Source organism: Dromiciops gliroides, chromosome 5 (assembly GCF_019393635.1).
Source record: "Dromiciops gliroides isolate mDroGli1 chromosome 5, mDroGli1.pri, whole genome shotgun sequence".
Classification (NCBI taxonomy): domain Eukaryota; kingdom Metazoa; phylum Chordata; class Mammalia; order Microbiotheria; family Microbiotheriidae; genus Dromiciops; species Dromiciops gliroides.
The window spans coordinates 37,930,562-37,943,238 of NC_057865.1; the positions used below are offsets into that span (position 1 = coordinate 37,930,562).

At 42.3% G+C, this 12,677-nt stretch overlaps 1 protein-coding gene across 3 annotated transcripts in view; it reads right to left on the reverse strand.

Moving 5' to 3' along the window:
• The window catches only part of BTD (biotinidase), a 28,703-nt gene that overhangs the window by 4,770 nt on the left and 11,256 nt on the right, over window positions 1–12,677 (reverse strand). The window contains exons 1-3 of one of the 3 annotated variants that reach the window (XM_043965850.1): window positions 8,900–8,950; window positions 4,359–4,593; window positions 920–1,069 (exon numbers count right to left, since the gene is read on the reverse strand). In XM_043965850.1, coding sequence (XP_043821785.1) covers window positions 920–1,069; window positions 4,359–4,577 — 369 coding nt within the window. In that variant the 5' untranslated portion in view covers window positions 4,578–4,593; window positions 8,900–8,950. Of the gene's footprint in view, window positions 1–919; window positions 1,070–4,358; window positions 4,594–5,151; window positions 5,544–8,899; window positions 8,951–12,677 lie in introns of those variants that run through there. The other 2 variants (XM_043965849.1, XM_043965848.1) reach the window with 2 other exon arrangements.

Below are 12,677 nucleotides of genomic sequence, written 5' to 3' on the forward strand. Positions count from 1 at the left end.
TTAGTGGACTACAAAAGTGTTATGTAAATGGCAGGTGTCATTATTACCCTACCCTCATCTGGACCATGGCAAGAATCTCTCAGCAGGTTCTCCCATCCCCCCTCCTTCCCTGTCTCAATCCCTCCTTCATGCAACTGCCATTTGTCAGAAATGGAGAAGATCTCAGACTCTTTTTCAGGTCTGGATTGGATTAAATGATTTAGGGATTCCCCTTCAACTTCGATTCCAAAACGTCTTTTCTTAACACAAAACAAACAAACAAAACCACTGCTGGAATCCCCCCTGGGAATCACTTGGTTTTGTAACTCTCTAATGCATTGATCATGCGACCTTGCCAGAGCAGTTATTGATTGTACCGTTTCTCCCCGTGGGATGGCAAACTCTTTGATGGCAGAGATTTTATCTTAGCTCAGTAATGTATCTCCCACAGCACCTAGCCCCATGTCATATACTTTATAAACACCTGTTGAATCACCTATCGATAATTCTCCCCATTTATCGAATGTCTAGTACATGTCAGGGACAATGAGGGATTTCCAGTAATGCATTTTTGGATCTTAAGGAATGAAGAAATATCAGTAAGTGAACATTTTTAAAAAACATTTCCTGGATTTTGACTTAGTTCATGATCTTAGGTGAGTAATCTTCACAACGCCCCCAAAAGTTCTCATGGGGTTTCTGGAATTTCTGTGCTTGCTTCTTATCCCGCAATTGACCTTCGTTCTATCCACTCTGCTTTTAGAAGAGGCAAACCTGGGGCCGCTAGGTGGCGCAGTGGAGTCAGAAGGACCCGAGTTCAGATCTGGCCTCAGACACTTAACACTTACTAGCTGTGTGACCCTGGGCAAGTCACTTAACTCCAATTGCCTCACCAGAAAAAAAAAAAAAAGATTAGAAGAAGCAAACCTGTAATGCCCACCTCCGTGTCCCTGAACTTCCGGGGCTCCAGGCATGGGTTCCACTTCCCAGACTGCAGGGGTGGAAGAAAGTCCAGAAATGGGTAAATAGAATCTCTGGTGAAGTTGAAGCCATGAATGCCGTCTTCGGGGAATACAATAATCTGCACGCCCTGTGAATCAGAATGTCAGGATGCAGTCTGTGGTCAGAGAAAAGGCCCGAATGGTGCTGACAGCTGTCACATGAGGAAAGAAGCATCTACATTGTGAGGATGCTCAGGAACCGTACCTCCCTATCTGGAGACCGCAGAATTCTCTTAAGAGCCCAGACCGACCCAGAAGCCCTGCCCTGCATCAGCAGAGACACAAGTCTCTAGTTCAGAAGGTCTGGGACTCCCAGGGAGTGCCTCTGCCGAAAGAGATCAGGAGGAACGGGGGCAACCTTCCTTATCTCAGTTCTTGACTTTGGGGACCAATGTGGGGTCAAGGGAGGAGGGGGGCTAAGTCAAGAATAATCTAAAACAGCAGATAAGTCAGAAGGCATTTCAGCTTGAAGTGGATTATTATTTTCATGGCAAAATCACCACCAAATTATGTTTTGCTCAGGCTAATATTAAAAGGAGCTTGCACAGAAGCGATGCAGCCAGAATTAGAAGGGAAGCAGAAAGCTGGGGAACAATTTTACAGCCAGTGCTTCTGATAAAGGCCTCATTTCTAAAATATATAGGGAACTAAATCTTATTTATTTATTAAATTTATTTATTAAATCAAATTTATAAGTGCAAGTCAGTCCCCAATTGAGAAATGGTCAAAGGATATAAACAGGCAGTTTTCAGATGAAGAAATCAAAGCTATCTATTGCCATATGAAAAAACGCTCTAAATCTCTATTGATTAGAGAGATGCAAATTAAAACAACTCTGAGGGAACCACTGGCACCTATGAGATCGGCTAATATGACAAAAAAGGAAAAATAAATGTTGGAGAAGCTGTAGAAAAATTGGGACACTAATGCATTGTTGGTAGAGCTGTGAACTGATCCAACCATTCTGGAGAGCAATATGGAACTATGCCCAAAGGGCTATAAGGCTGTGCATACCCTTTGACCCAGCAATTCCACTATTAGGTTTTTTTTCCCAAAGAGATCATAAAAAAGGGAAAAGGACCCACATGTATAAAAATACTTATAGTTGCTCTTTTTGTGGTGGCAAAGAATTGGAAATTGAGGGAATGCCCATCAATTGGGGAATGGCTGAACAGGTTGTGCTATATAACTGTATTGGAATACTGTTGTGCTGTAAGAAACAATCTACAAACGGATTTCGGAGAAACCTGGAAAGACTTAAGTGGACTGATGCTGAGTGAAGTGACCAGAACCAGGAGAACATTGTACACAGTAACAGCAACAGTGTGTGATGATCAGCTGTGATAGACTTGGCTCTTCTCAGCAGTGCAATGATCCAAGACCATTCCAAAGACCTCATGATGGAAAATGTTCTCCACATCCAGAAAAAAACAGCCTGTGGATTCTGAATGTAGATTGAACCAGACTGTTTCTAGTTTTTAGTTGTTGTTTTTTTCTTTTTTGAAGTTTTTCCCCTGGTGTTCTTATTCTTCTTTCACAACATGACTAATGCAGAAGTATGTTTACTGTGATTGTACATATATAACCTATATCAGACTGCTTTCTGTCTTGGGGAGGGAGGAGGGAATGGAAGGAGGGAGAAAAATTTGGAACTAAAAATCTTATGAAAACAAATGTTGAAAACTATCTTTATATGGAACTGCAAAATAATAAAATACTTTTATGATTTAAAAAAATGAGCTTTCATTTTCTAAGCAGAGTAAGAAATTGGACAGGGAACCAAGTCAACAAGAGCATCTATTAAGCACCTACTAAATACCAAGTAGGCACTGTGCTAAGCTTTTGATAAACAAAGCAAGACAAAAACCAGCAGCCCCTGCTCTCCCATATACAATGGGAAAGCCAGGATTAAACATTAACCAGGTATAATAACAAAGAGTCTCCTTTTTCTGAGTAGATGAGCCAAGCCATAGCAGCAAAGCACTAAAGATGCTCCCCTCCATGAATCATTTTAATCCCTTTGTTTTTTTGGCCTCTGGGTAAAGATATAAATAGACGGACCAATGTGGTGAATAACAAAGGGCTGACATTTTGCAAAGTGCTTTTTAAAAAACATGACTTCAGCTGCTTCTGACAACAAACCTTTAGGGCAAGTATTGTTATTGTCATTTTGCAGATGAAGAAGCTGCAGTGGCTCTCCTAGGATCATACAAATGCCAAGGAAAGTAGATTCAAACCCAGGCCCTGAACCCTTCCCACTAAACCACTAGTTCTTTTGGATATTGTTCCTCCACGAACATCCTTCTTGATTCCTTGAATTGAGCCAGACGGCTAAATAGTCCCGGGTTATCACTTAGGGCACTTCTGCAGCATTTGAAAAGGGCCCCTTGATACTTTAGCTCTTAAGGTTGCCCTTGGAAGAAAAACTATCCCTGTGCCTATCGCTATCCATGCCCCTTTGACTGATGGCTATCAGATGCAGCTAACCACCCGAAGGCCTCTTAATCACCTGCTCAGTTTGAGAAATTTATAACTAGATTCAAAGCCTTTAGTTTTGCTTTAAATGTGTTTCCTTACAAGACTTATCCTTATAGTAACATCTGACAAACAAAACAAAACAATTTCCTTTTCTGTGCCCCAAGCGAGTAGATTTCTTTCTCTACCCACCCTCCTGGGTAGGGTCTTTGCAAAGTGGGTACATATGTTTCCTTTTGTAGATCTGAGCACAGGCCTACCTCAATTAGTTTGTTCTGTGAACTGCTCAAGGACTGAGATGATTCATTTTCTTTTAAATATGGTGCCCAGAATTTTGTGTCTAATCGTCTGAAGGCAACAAACTGGCTGAGAATGATTACCTTTCCGTGTAATTTTTGAATGTCTTAAGACATAATGAAGATGATATTAACATTTGGCTCGATTGACTTAAAAGGTTGGTCTGGTTTGGTTCATCTGTTTAAGAAGCAGTGTGGGGGGCAGCTAGGTGGCACAGTGGATAGAGCACTGGCCCTGGAGTCAGGAGTACCTGAGTTCAAATCCGGCCTTAGACATTTAACACTTACTAGCTGTGTGACCCTGGACAAGTCACTTAACCCCAATTGCCTCACTAAAAAAAAAAAAAAAGAAGAAGCACTGCGGCCTGGTTGGTGGAGCCCTAGGCATGGAGTCGGGAGACATTGCTTTGAATCTCAGTTCTGATACTTTGGGTGATCATGGGTAGGTGATCCCAGCCTCAATTCCCTGAGCTATCTTTGGAAGATACCAATGCTTGCTTGCAAAGGATCGTGTTGTCCAACCTCCAACCAGAAGACACCTGTAGTGACCCTGCCCCAAAAGCAGCATGTTCCCATGGGCTCAATGGCTGGACAAATGTTTTCTCACCTCCTTTGCCGAAGCCTCTATTTGTTCTTCATACAGATCTAGGTTCTGGTTCATTAGTCCCAATGCTGACTCTCGATCCGTAAGGACCGTAGGGTCGGGACTCAGCACTGACGGATGTTCATAGATAGCAGCGACATAATGTCCTTCAGTATGCCCTTCCAAGGCAATAACTTGATGGCACAAGAGGAGAAGAATGAGTTTACAGCCGGCTCCCAGCATAATGTGAGCAATCAATCTGGAACATAAGAGACAAGGGGGAAACTGTTGAATCAAGAATCATGCCAGGAATTTAACATTTGCAGCTGTGATTTATTAATCCTGACAATTAAATCCAGACACCCAACTAAACTAGGACTGAAAGAGTTTGTTTCACGGCCCTAATAAAAGGGCATGTGTTTCTCCTTAAACACGTCCCGATCTAAGTTTCACATGGCTCACTACGCTAATTCCCGGCCATTTCCAAAAGAGGCGTTGGCAACAGTTTAATTCCTTGATTTTCAACACAACCTCACTGTCACTATTCACTTCTCTCATTCTGGATTCAACTTTGAATTCATCACATTGATTATAATGGACACGATTCAGTTTCTCACTATTATAGCTCATCTATATCTACACCGGCCAAAAATCTATAAAATGAGCAGAGTCATAAAAACCACAGCTATAAATAGAAATGAATTACAGATTTTCCCCCTGCGTTTCTCTTAGTAAGTAACAAGTTTAAAAGCTAAATCTCATTTCCTTTTGCACACAGATTTTTTTTTAATAGAATACTTGAAAAAAAAATGCTTACCAGCTCAGATGAAGATTATTGCTGTTGTTTATAGACAGGCCAAAAAAAAAAAAGTTTTCCATGAAAACACTGCTTTTCTTCTCTGCCTTTAGGAATTATCAAATTTAACTTCACTATATTTTGCCTCAAGAAAGGCATCAGGGATGTTGGGCTGGTCTTAGCATCAGGAATCAATTCATCAACAAGCATTTTATTAACAGCCTCCTATGGGGCAGGAGTTGTGGCCGATGCTAGGGATAAGATACATCTGAGAAGCTCAGACCTCAAGTAAGACAACACAAAAGAGAGATGGTGATGTAGGCAGGAAGAGCAGCTGGGGCATCAGAAAATGTCTGCTATCCAAGGGGAAGCTTGAACAGGGACTGAAGATCAGTCTGGTGAGGTGGCAGACAGAGTAGAGTGATGGGCAATAAATAGTCTGGAAAGGCAGACAGGGACACAATTGTCTGGGGCACTAAAGGACAAAGGTAGCTCAGGGTTTTGATAGCTAAACAGAGAACCTGGTGGTTATAGAAGTAAGTAGGGAGCCTGCCGGGCAGAGTTTACTGATAAGAAATGACATGATCAGACGTCCACTTGGGGACTATCACTTGTCAGCCATGTGAAGGGGGAACTGGAATGGGTAAAGATTGAAGGCAAGGAGGCCCAAAAAACTATTTCAATAGGGGAGGGAAGGGAATAAACATTTATTGAGCACCTACTATGTGCTATGTGCTTTTGACAGCTAATATCTCCTTTGACCCTCACAATAACCTTGGGAGATAAAGTGCTATTGCTTTCCTATTTTACAGTTGAGGAAACTGAGGCAGAAGGTAAAGTGACTTACCCAGGATCACACAGCTAGTAAGCTACTGGGGCTGGATTCAAACTCAGGTCTCTCTACCTCACCATCAGCTGCCTCTATAGTCAGGAGTCAAGGCAAGAGGTGATTAGGTCCTGAACTAGGAAGGTGGCAAGAGATGGCAGATGAGATATCGTGGAGACAGATATGACAAGATTTGGCAATTGATGGTGGTTGTCAACTTGCATGACTGGAAGTGTTGAAACCCACTGTCAAATAAGGAAGTTTGGAAGAGGGTGGGTTTGCATAGAAGGTTAATCAATTGTTTTCTATGGATTCAGCCTGAGATGCAGGCAGGACATCCCATCTGAAAAAGGCAATAGGTGATGTAGAACAATGCTCTGGAGAAGCAATGGCCAGGTCAGATGCAAAGATCTAGAAGGTATATGAATAAGGATCGATCAACAAATCCTTTGACCAATTATACTCCGGCTCCCTGCTAAGTGCTAGAGCTACAAATATAACAAATGATCGCAGAGAGCTTCTATACAACCATCTGCAGAATGTAGATAAAGAGAACAAATACATATATTGGCAAAAATAGTTAAATCCAAGAGAAGGGGAAACTAGCAGTTGAGGAGATCACATGCTTGCTGCAGAAGGCAGCCCTTGAGCTGCGTTTGGACGGAAGAGATAATCATGAAATGCCAGCAATCACCAAGATGATAAAGCAAGAAAAGATAAGGCCCAGGTCAGAGTGCTGAGGTTCCTGCAAGGTTATGGGCTGTGATATGACAGGTATGGAGGGAAGAGCAGGACAAAACCCCAGAGAGACTATCTGGGAGAAGAGGGTGGTCAACAGCCGCCGAGGCAGCAAAGAGTGGAGCGGGTGCAAATAAGGGCTTGGCCTTGTCAAGGGCAACCCATTATCAGAGGGGAGAATGGGGGGGGGGAATGTCGGGGGTTATGCAATATAAAGGAGAAAAGAAGGAAGCCTCTGTTTTCTTAGTGAAGTATGAGGTCATCTCGGGTAACAGGGCATGGCATGGTAGGCTTGAGGAGAAGGTTCAGATAAGAATGTGGAGACAGTTATAGAGGATCAAAAATAATAATAATAACTAATATTTATTCAGCACTTCATGAGAGGCAGGCACTGTGCTGAGTACATTAAAATTATTATCTTATTTTGTGGCAACAACCCTGGGAGCTGTTATTATCCACATTTTACAGATGAGGAAACTTAGGCAAACAGTGGTTCAGGGTCACAAAGCTAGGAAGTATCTGAGGCTGGATTTGAACTCAGGTCTTGCTGACTTCCCACCTGGTGCCCCATCCACTGTACCACCCAATGGCCACAAATGAAAATTGAAAGCCTGGTCTTGCCACAGGGAGGCATTAGATGTCAGAGCACAGACCTGTGGTGCTGCCCCGTTAGGTCAGTGCAGCGTGTGAGTCTGAGCCAGACAGCTGCCAAATAATCCCGGGTTGAGTTTTTGGCAAGGCTTCCAAGGGGAAAGGGGACCTGGAGGAGAGGACATAGCGGAGATTGGGAAGGGAGGAAAGGGAGGAAAGGGAGTCCCCAGCAGCAGGCCTGGTTTCAGGGTGAAGAAGGGCTCTAGCAGAAGGAAGGATGGAATGAAAGTGTGCAACCAAGACATTCAAGGCCCAAGCTGCGGAACTCCTTACAGTTCTATGGGACAGTTACTGAAGGGTGGCCGATCTGGACCAGTGGAGGGAGTTTCCACACTAGAAGTTCCTGACCCCGTAACAAATCACTGGTTTAGTCACACAGACTTTGGTCTCTATTCTCTTGTGCCCAAACATCCCCACAAGTCCCTCAATCTTTGTCAGGCCTCTGCTTGTAGCCTTGGTGGATAAGAATTGCTTTAAAAATGCTTCAGATTGAACACTGGTGCACTACAGTGCTTGGCAGTTCAGCCTCACAGATCGGAAAACCACGGAACCTGTCAGCGTTCTAGACAGCTGTGTAAAATGATCAGTTTCCAAGAAGGTGCCAACTTATAATGGAAGAGGGAATGACTTTCCCTCATACTTAGTCTATTTTCATTATAAAACCAAACTCCCAGAGGAACAAATTTCTCCTTTTTTTTTTTCTTAGCAAAGGTTTCAGAAAATAAACAAGTCTAAAGGTTTACAGTAACAGAATATATGCCAAGCACACATGTTCAGAATTCAACATTCAACATTTCTCAGAATGAGATCCCTCTCTCCTCATCTCAATTCACCACTCATCTCTCTGTGGCATTTTCAGCCACCTAATAAATATAAAGAGAGCATCCAGAATGTGAAAGCCCAAGATTGGTTGTTGGCATCCTACTTGGGGATTGTGAACAACATAGAGGGGATTGAACAAGGAGTCTTTCAGTGACCAGATCACGAGTTCTAGAAGGAAACAAAGTAGAATTGATAAGCTGGTTTTTTTTATCTGAATTAAGCTTGAGGACAAGCCCAGAATGTTAAAAGACATCTATTACACATTTTTTCCTATTGGGATAATTCTACCTCCATGACTGATTATATAATAAGGGGCATCCTTTAAGTAACATTCATAATGCTCAAAGATGCAAGGAAAAAGATCTTATTTTTAGAGCTGAGAAAACTGGGGTTTGGGGCAGAGAAACCTAAATGGCTTCCCCCAAAATGACTTAAAGAAATCAGAAGCCAGAGATCCCTCCAGGCTTCCAGAAAGAGTTTTGCAATACAGTCTTTCTATAGTAGGTGATTGTACATAATACATTTGTATACATTTTGTCTTGGTCTCAGGGTCACTTGCAAACACCAGCCCCAGCTGGACTAGCTAGCATACTGGGCGAGGTTGACTCAGGCTGTTTGGTATTGGAACAAAAGGAGACATTCGAAGGTCATTCAATAGTTGGCAAAAGGAGGTTTACTCAACCACAGCAGAAGAAGGCTATTCAACAAGGCAGATGCAGGGAGGAATCTTACCTTACCTCCAGATGGAAGCCTAGTCAGCCAGAAAGGGTGTGGAGACTCACCTAGCAGGAGGACAAATCTGAAGGGCCTGGCCTGCACCTGGGTGGGTCTTTTATACCCTTAGGCAACCAGGAAGCCAATGGAGGTTCTCTTGGAACCTTGGTCCCTGGACCAATCAAGTCTCAGAGGCAGCTTTGTCCCAAGCTTGTCTAACCCTGCAGTGAAGGGAGGAACGGAGGAACTCTTTATATAAGGGGTCCTGATCCTATCACACTAAGAAAACTCTTTTGTTTCCCAACCTGTTCATTACTGGTTGAGTGCATATCATGGAAGTGTGTGGTCTTTTTTTTTTAATCAAAAAGGTACCCAGAGTGGCTATTAATCATTTACGTAAGTTGGAATGGCTCCCCTAAAGAAAACAACTGGAACAGCTTGGTGAGGGATACCAAATTCAACAGCAATTTCTCGCTTTCTCTGGTTTATCTTATATCACTTTTACGTCCATAGAGAGGGGACCCTTTTGTTTGTCTTTGAATCCCCACTCCCCATAGTGCTTTGCATGCAGCAGGTGTGTCTTAAATGACTGAACTGAATTAAGGAGGTGGAAAGAATTCAACCATAATGAGGTAAGAGAAAACAAGTGTAGGTGCAAGTTTGGGGTTGGGAAAAAAAACAACAGCAGAAGAAATGTGCTTGTGATAAGGTTGACACTTTCCCTGGATAGACAGGTTGTCCCAATGGGATAACATGATGTCTTTTTTTTTAATTAATAAAGTATTTTTTTTTCCTGTTACATGTAAAGATAGTTCTCATCTTTTGTTTATACAAGCTTTACAATTTCAGATTTTTCTCCCTCCCTCCCTCCCCTCCCTTCCCCCTCCCCTAGACAGCAGGTAATCTGATATAGGTTAAATATATGTGTGTGTGTGTGTGTGTGTGTGTGTGTGTATACACACACATACATATATATACATATATACACATAATAACATTAATCCTATTTCTGCATTAGAACATGATGCCTTAATGGGTTATAAAGGACATAGTAGGTGCCAGGGGCAAAGGTCGGGACCTGAAGCTTCCGGCCTGGAGGAGTCAGAGGTGATGGGTGAGCCTGGCACCAGGTACCATCAGGGTAATAATAACCAGCAGAGAGGCAAGAACGAGATGTGGAGCTACCACAAGTGAGAGACGGCTCCAAACGCCCCTAGCTGAGAGGATGGCGAGCCATTAGCACTGTGAGGGCGGTAGATGGATGTCAAGAAGTAGCTTAGAGAGAGTTGGTACGTTTCCAAAAGTGGAGCTCATTGTTTTCTTGGAAATCACCCCTCTAAGACAGAGAAGACCAGTTTCTACATTTCTGCTTCTAAGGAAAAGCGTTCGCTTGGCACCAAACATTATAATAAAGCTACTTTTTCTCTCTCTGGAAGCCAAATCAATGGCCAGAGAGGAAAAATGATTTTTTATTTTTTGTCTTTACTTGGCAAATAGTTCATCTTGAATAGGCAGCATAAAGCATCTCCCCCTCATGCCTGCTGTCACTCTTTGCAGCAAGCATCTTATGTAATCAAATGTAAAGGCAGACATACACATTTTGGAAATGTATAAATAGCCCAGTTGTCTTCTTTTTCTGATCTTAAGTGAAGGATCCTGTCAATCTGAACCCGCCTCTATCTTGCCTTTATTCCCAAGAATAAGAAAAGAGGATGAAAACTACAGCAGAGGAAATGTCACACCAAGTAGATCCAGGCTTAGGGGATTTGCAAAGTTACCAAGAACTTGGGATATATTTTTTTATATATCTGACAGAAAAATAAGTTTTTTTTTATAAAATCAAGAATTTTTTTATATCCAAATGATATCATTGAGGTTAATGAATTTCTTTCATTAAGGAAATATGGGGAAAGATAATATATAGTTTTGCCTGCTTATATTAACCAAAATGTGGAAGGAAATAAAAGGAAAATAGATTTTATTTTTTAAATGTACAACTATTTATTGATTTTTTCCCCCTAGTTCTTCAGAATGTCAAATTGAATGTCAGTTGTAACAGGCTGCAGGATTCATCACTGCTGCTTCTGAAGAAGATGCTTCTCAATAGTTCTAGAAGGCTTTTCAACTTCCAGTTTGACAGTTTCCATGAAAGCGAATCTATCAGCAAGATCCCCGACGGCTCAATTCCCTTAGGTGTACACAGTCTAAATGGCCAATGGAGATATCAAAACTGAAGAACTCAGAAAGTGCAAATGAATAAATTATCTGCTAAAATCATGTTACCCCCTTAATAAGCATATATATGTGTGTGTGTGTGCAGATACACACACATACATTCATAAGCTTTGTTTTCATTTTCTTTTTATTTATTTATTTTTTAAATGTTTATTTATTTATTTTTTTATGGGGCAATGGGGTTAAGTGACTTGCCCAGGGTCACACAGCCAGTTAAGTGTCAAGTGTCTGAGGTCGGATTTGAACTCAGGAACTCCTGAATCCAGGGCCGGTGCTTTATCCACTGCGCCACCTAGCTGCCCCCTGTTTTCATTTTCTAAAACTTTAACTGTCATAAAAATACAACTCTCAGTCTCCATACAGTGGATGATAAATAATGTAAGTTTTTTTCCCTTTTCTTCCTTTGATAATAGCCCTAAGGGGCAGCTAGGTGGCGCAGTGGATAGAGCACTGGCCCTAGAGTCAGGAGTACCTGAGTTCAAATCCAGTCTCAGACACTTAACACTTACTAGCTGTGTGACCCTGGGCAAGTCACTTAACCCCAATTGCCTCACTAAAAAAAAAAAAAAAAAAGATAATAGCCCTATTTCTAGTTCAATATTAGCTAGAAAAGGGGGCAGCTAGTTGGTACAGTAGATAAAACACCGGCCCTGGAGTCAGGAGGACCTGAGTTCAAATCCAGCCTCAGACACTTGACACTTACCAACTGTGTGACCCTGGGCAAGTCACTTAACACCCATAGCCCCACCAAAAAAAATATTAACTAGAAAAGCTGATATCTGAGTTCACTCTAATTGATTTAAGGAACTTAGAACTAAAAATTAAATAAAATAAGTGATGCTAAGGGCAGGATTAACTACAAAATGCTCTGGCATATCCTGCCTCCCTTCTCCTTTACTACCTTACCAGTCTTACTACCCTACACAGCCTTTGGTCCAGCGACCCTGGCCTCCTGGCTGTTCCAGGTACAAGACACTCCACCTCTTGGCTCTGGGCATTTTCTCTGGCCACCCCCAAGCCTGGAATGCTCTTCCTCCTCATCTCTACCTACTACTGACCTCCCTGACTTCCTTCAAGTCCAAATTAAAATCCCTTCCTCCATGGGAAGCCTTTCCTAAACCCTCTTAATTCCAGTGTGTCCCTCTGTTATCTCCTGTTTCCTTGTATTTAGCTGGCTTGTGCTTATTTGTTTGCTTAGATTGTGAGCTTCTTAAGGACAGGGGCTGTCTTTTGCCTCCTTCTGCATCCCCAGAGCTTAGCCCAATGCCTGGCACATAGTAGGTGCTTAATCAATGTTTACTGACTGACTGACCGACCAATTATTCATATATAATTAAGGCCAAGAACACTTGCACATGAAACACCTGGGTAACCTTTCTTTGCTTGCTCTATCCCCCCAGGGACTAGCAGAGTTCATTTCATGAACCTATTACACAGAGGTCAACAACCATCCATGGGCTTTGTTCTTCACTCAGTCCGCCAAGCTCAAGCTCTTTATCGCCACCCTGTGGAGAAGTGTGGCATTGCCAGCCTGGACACAGAATAAGCTACAGAGTGTATA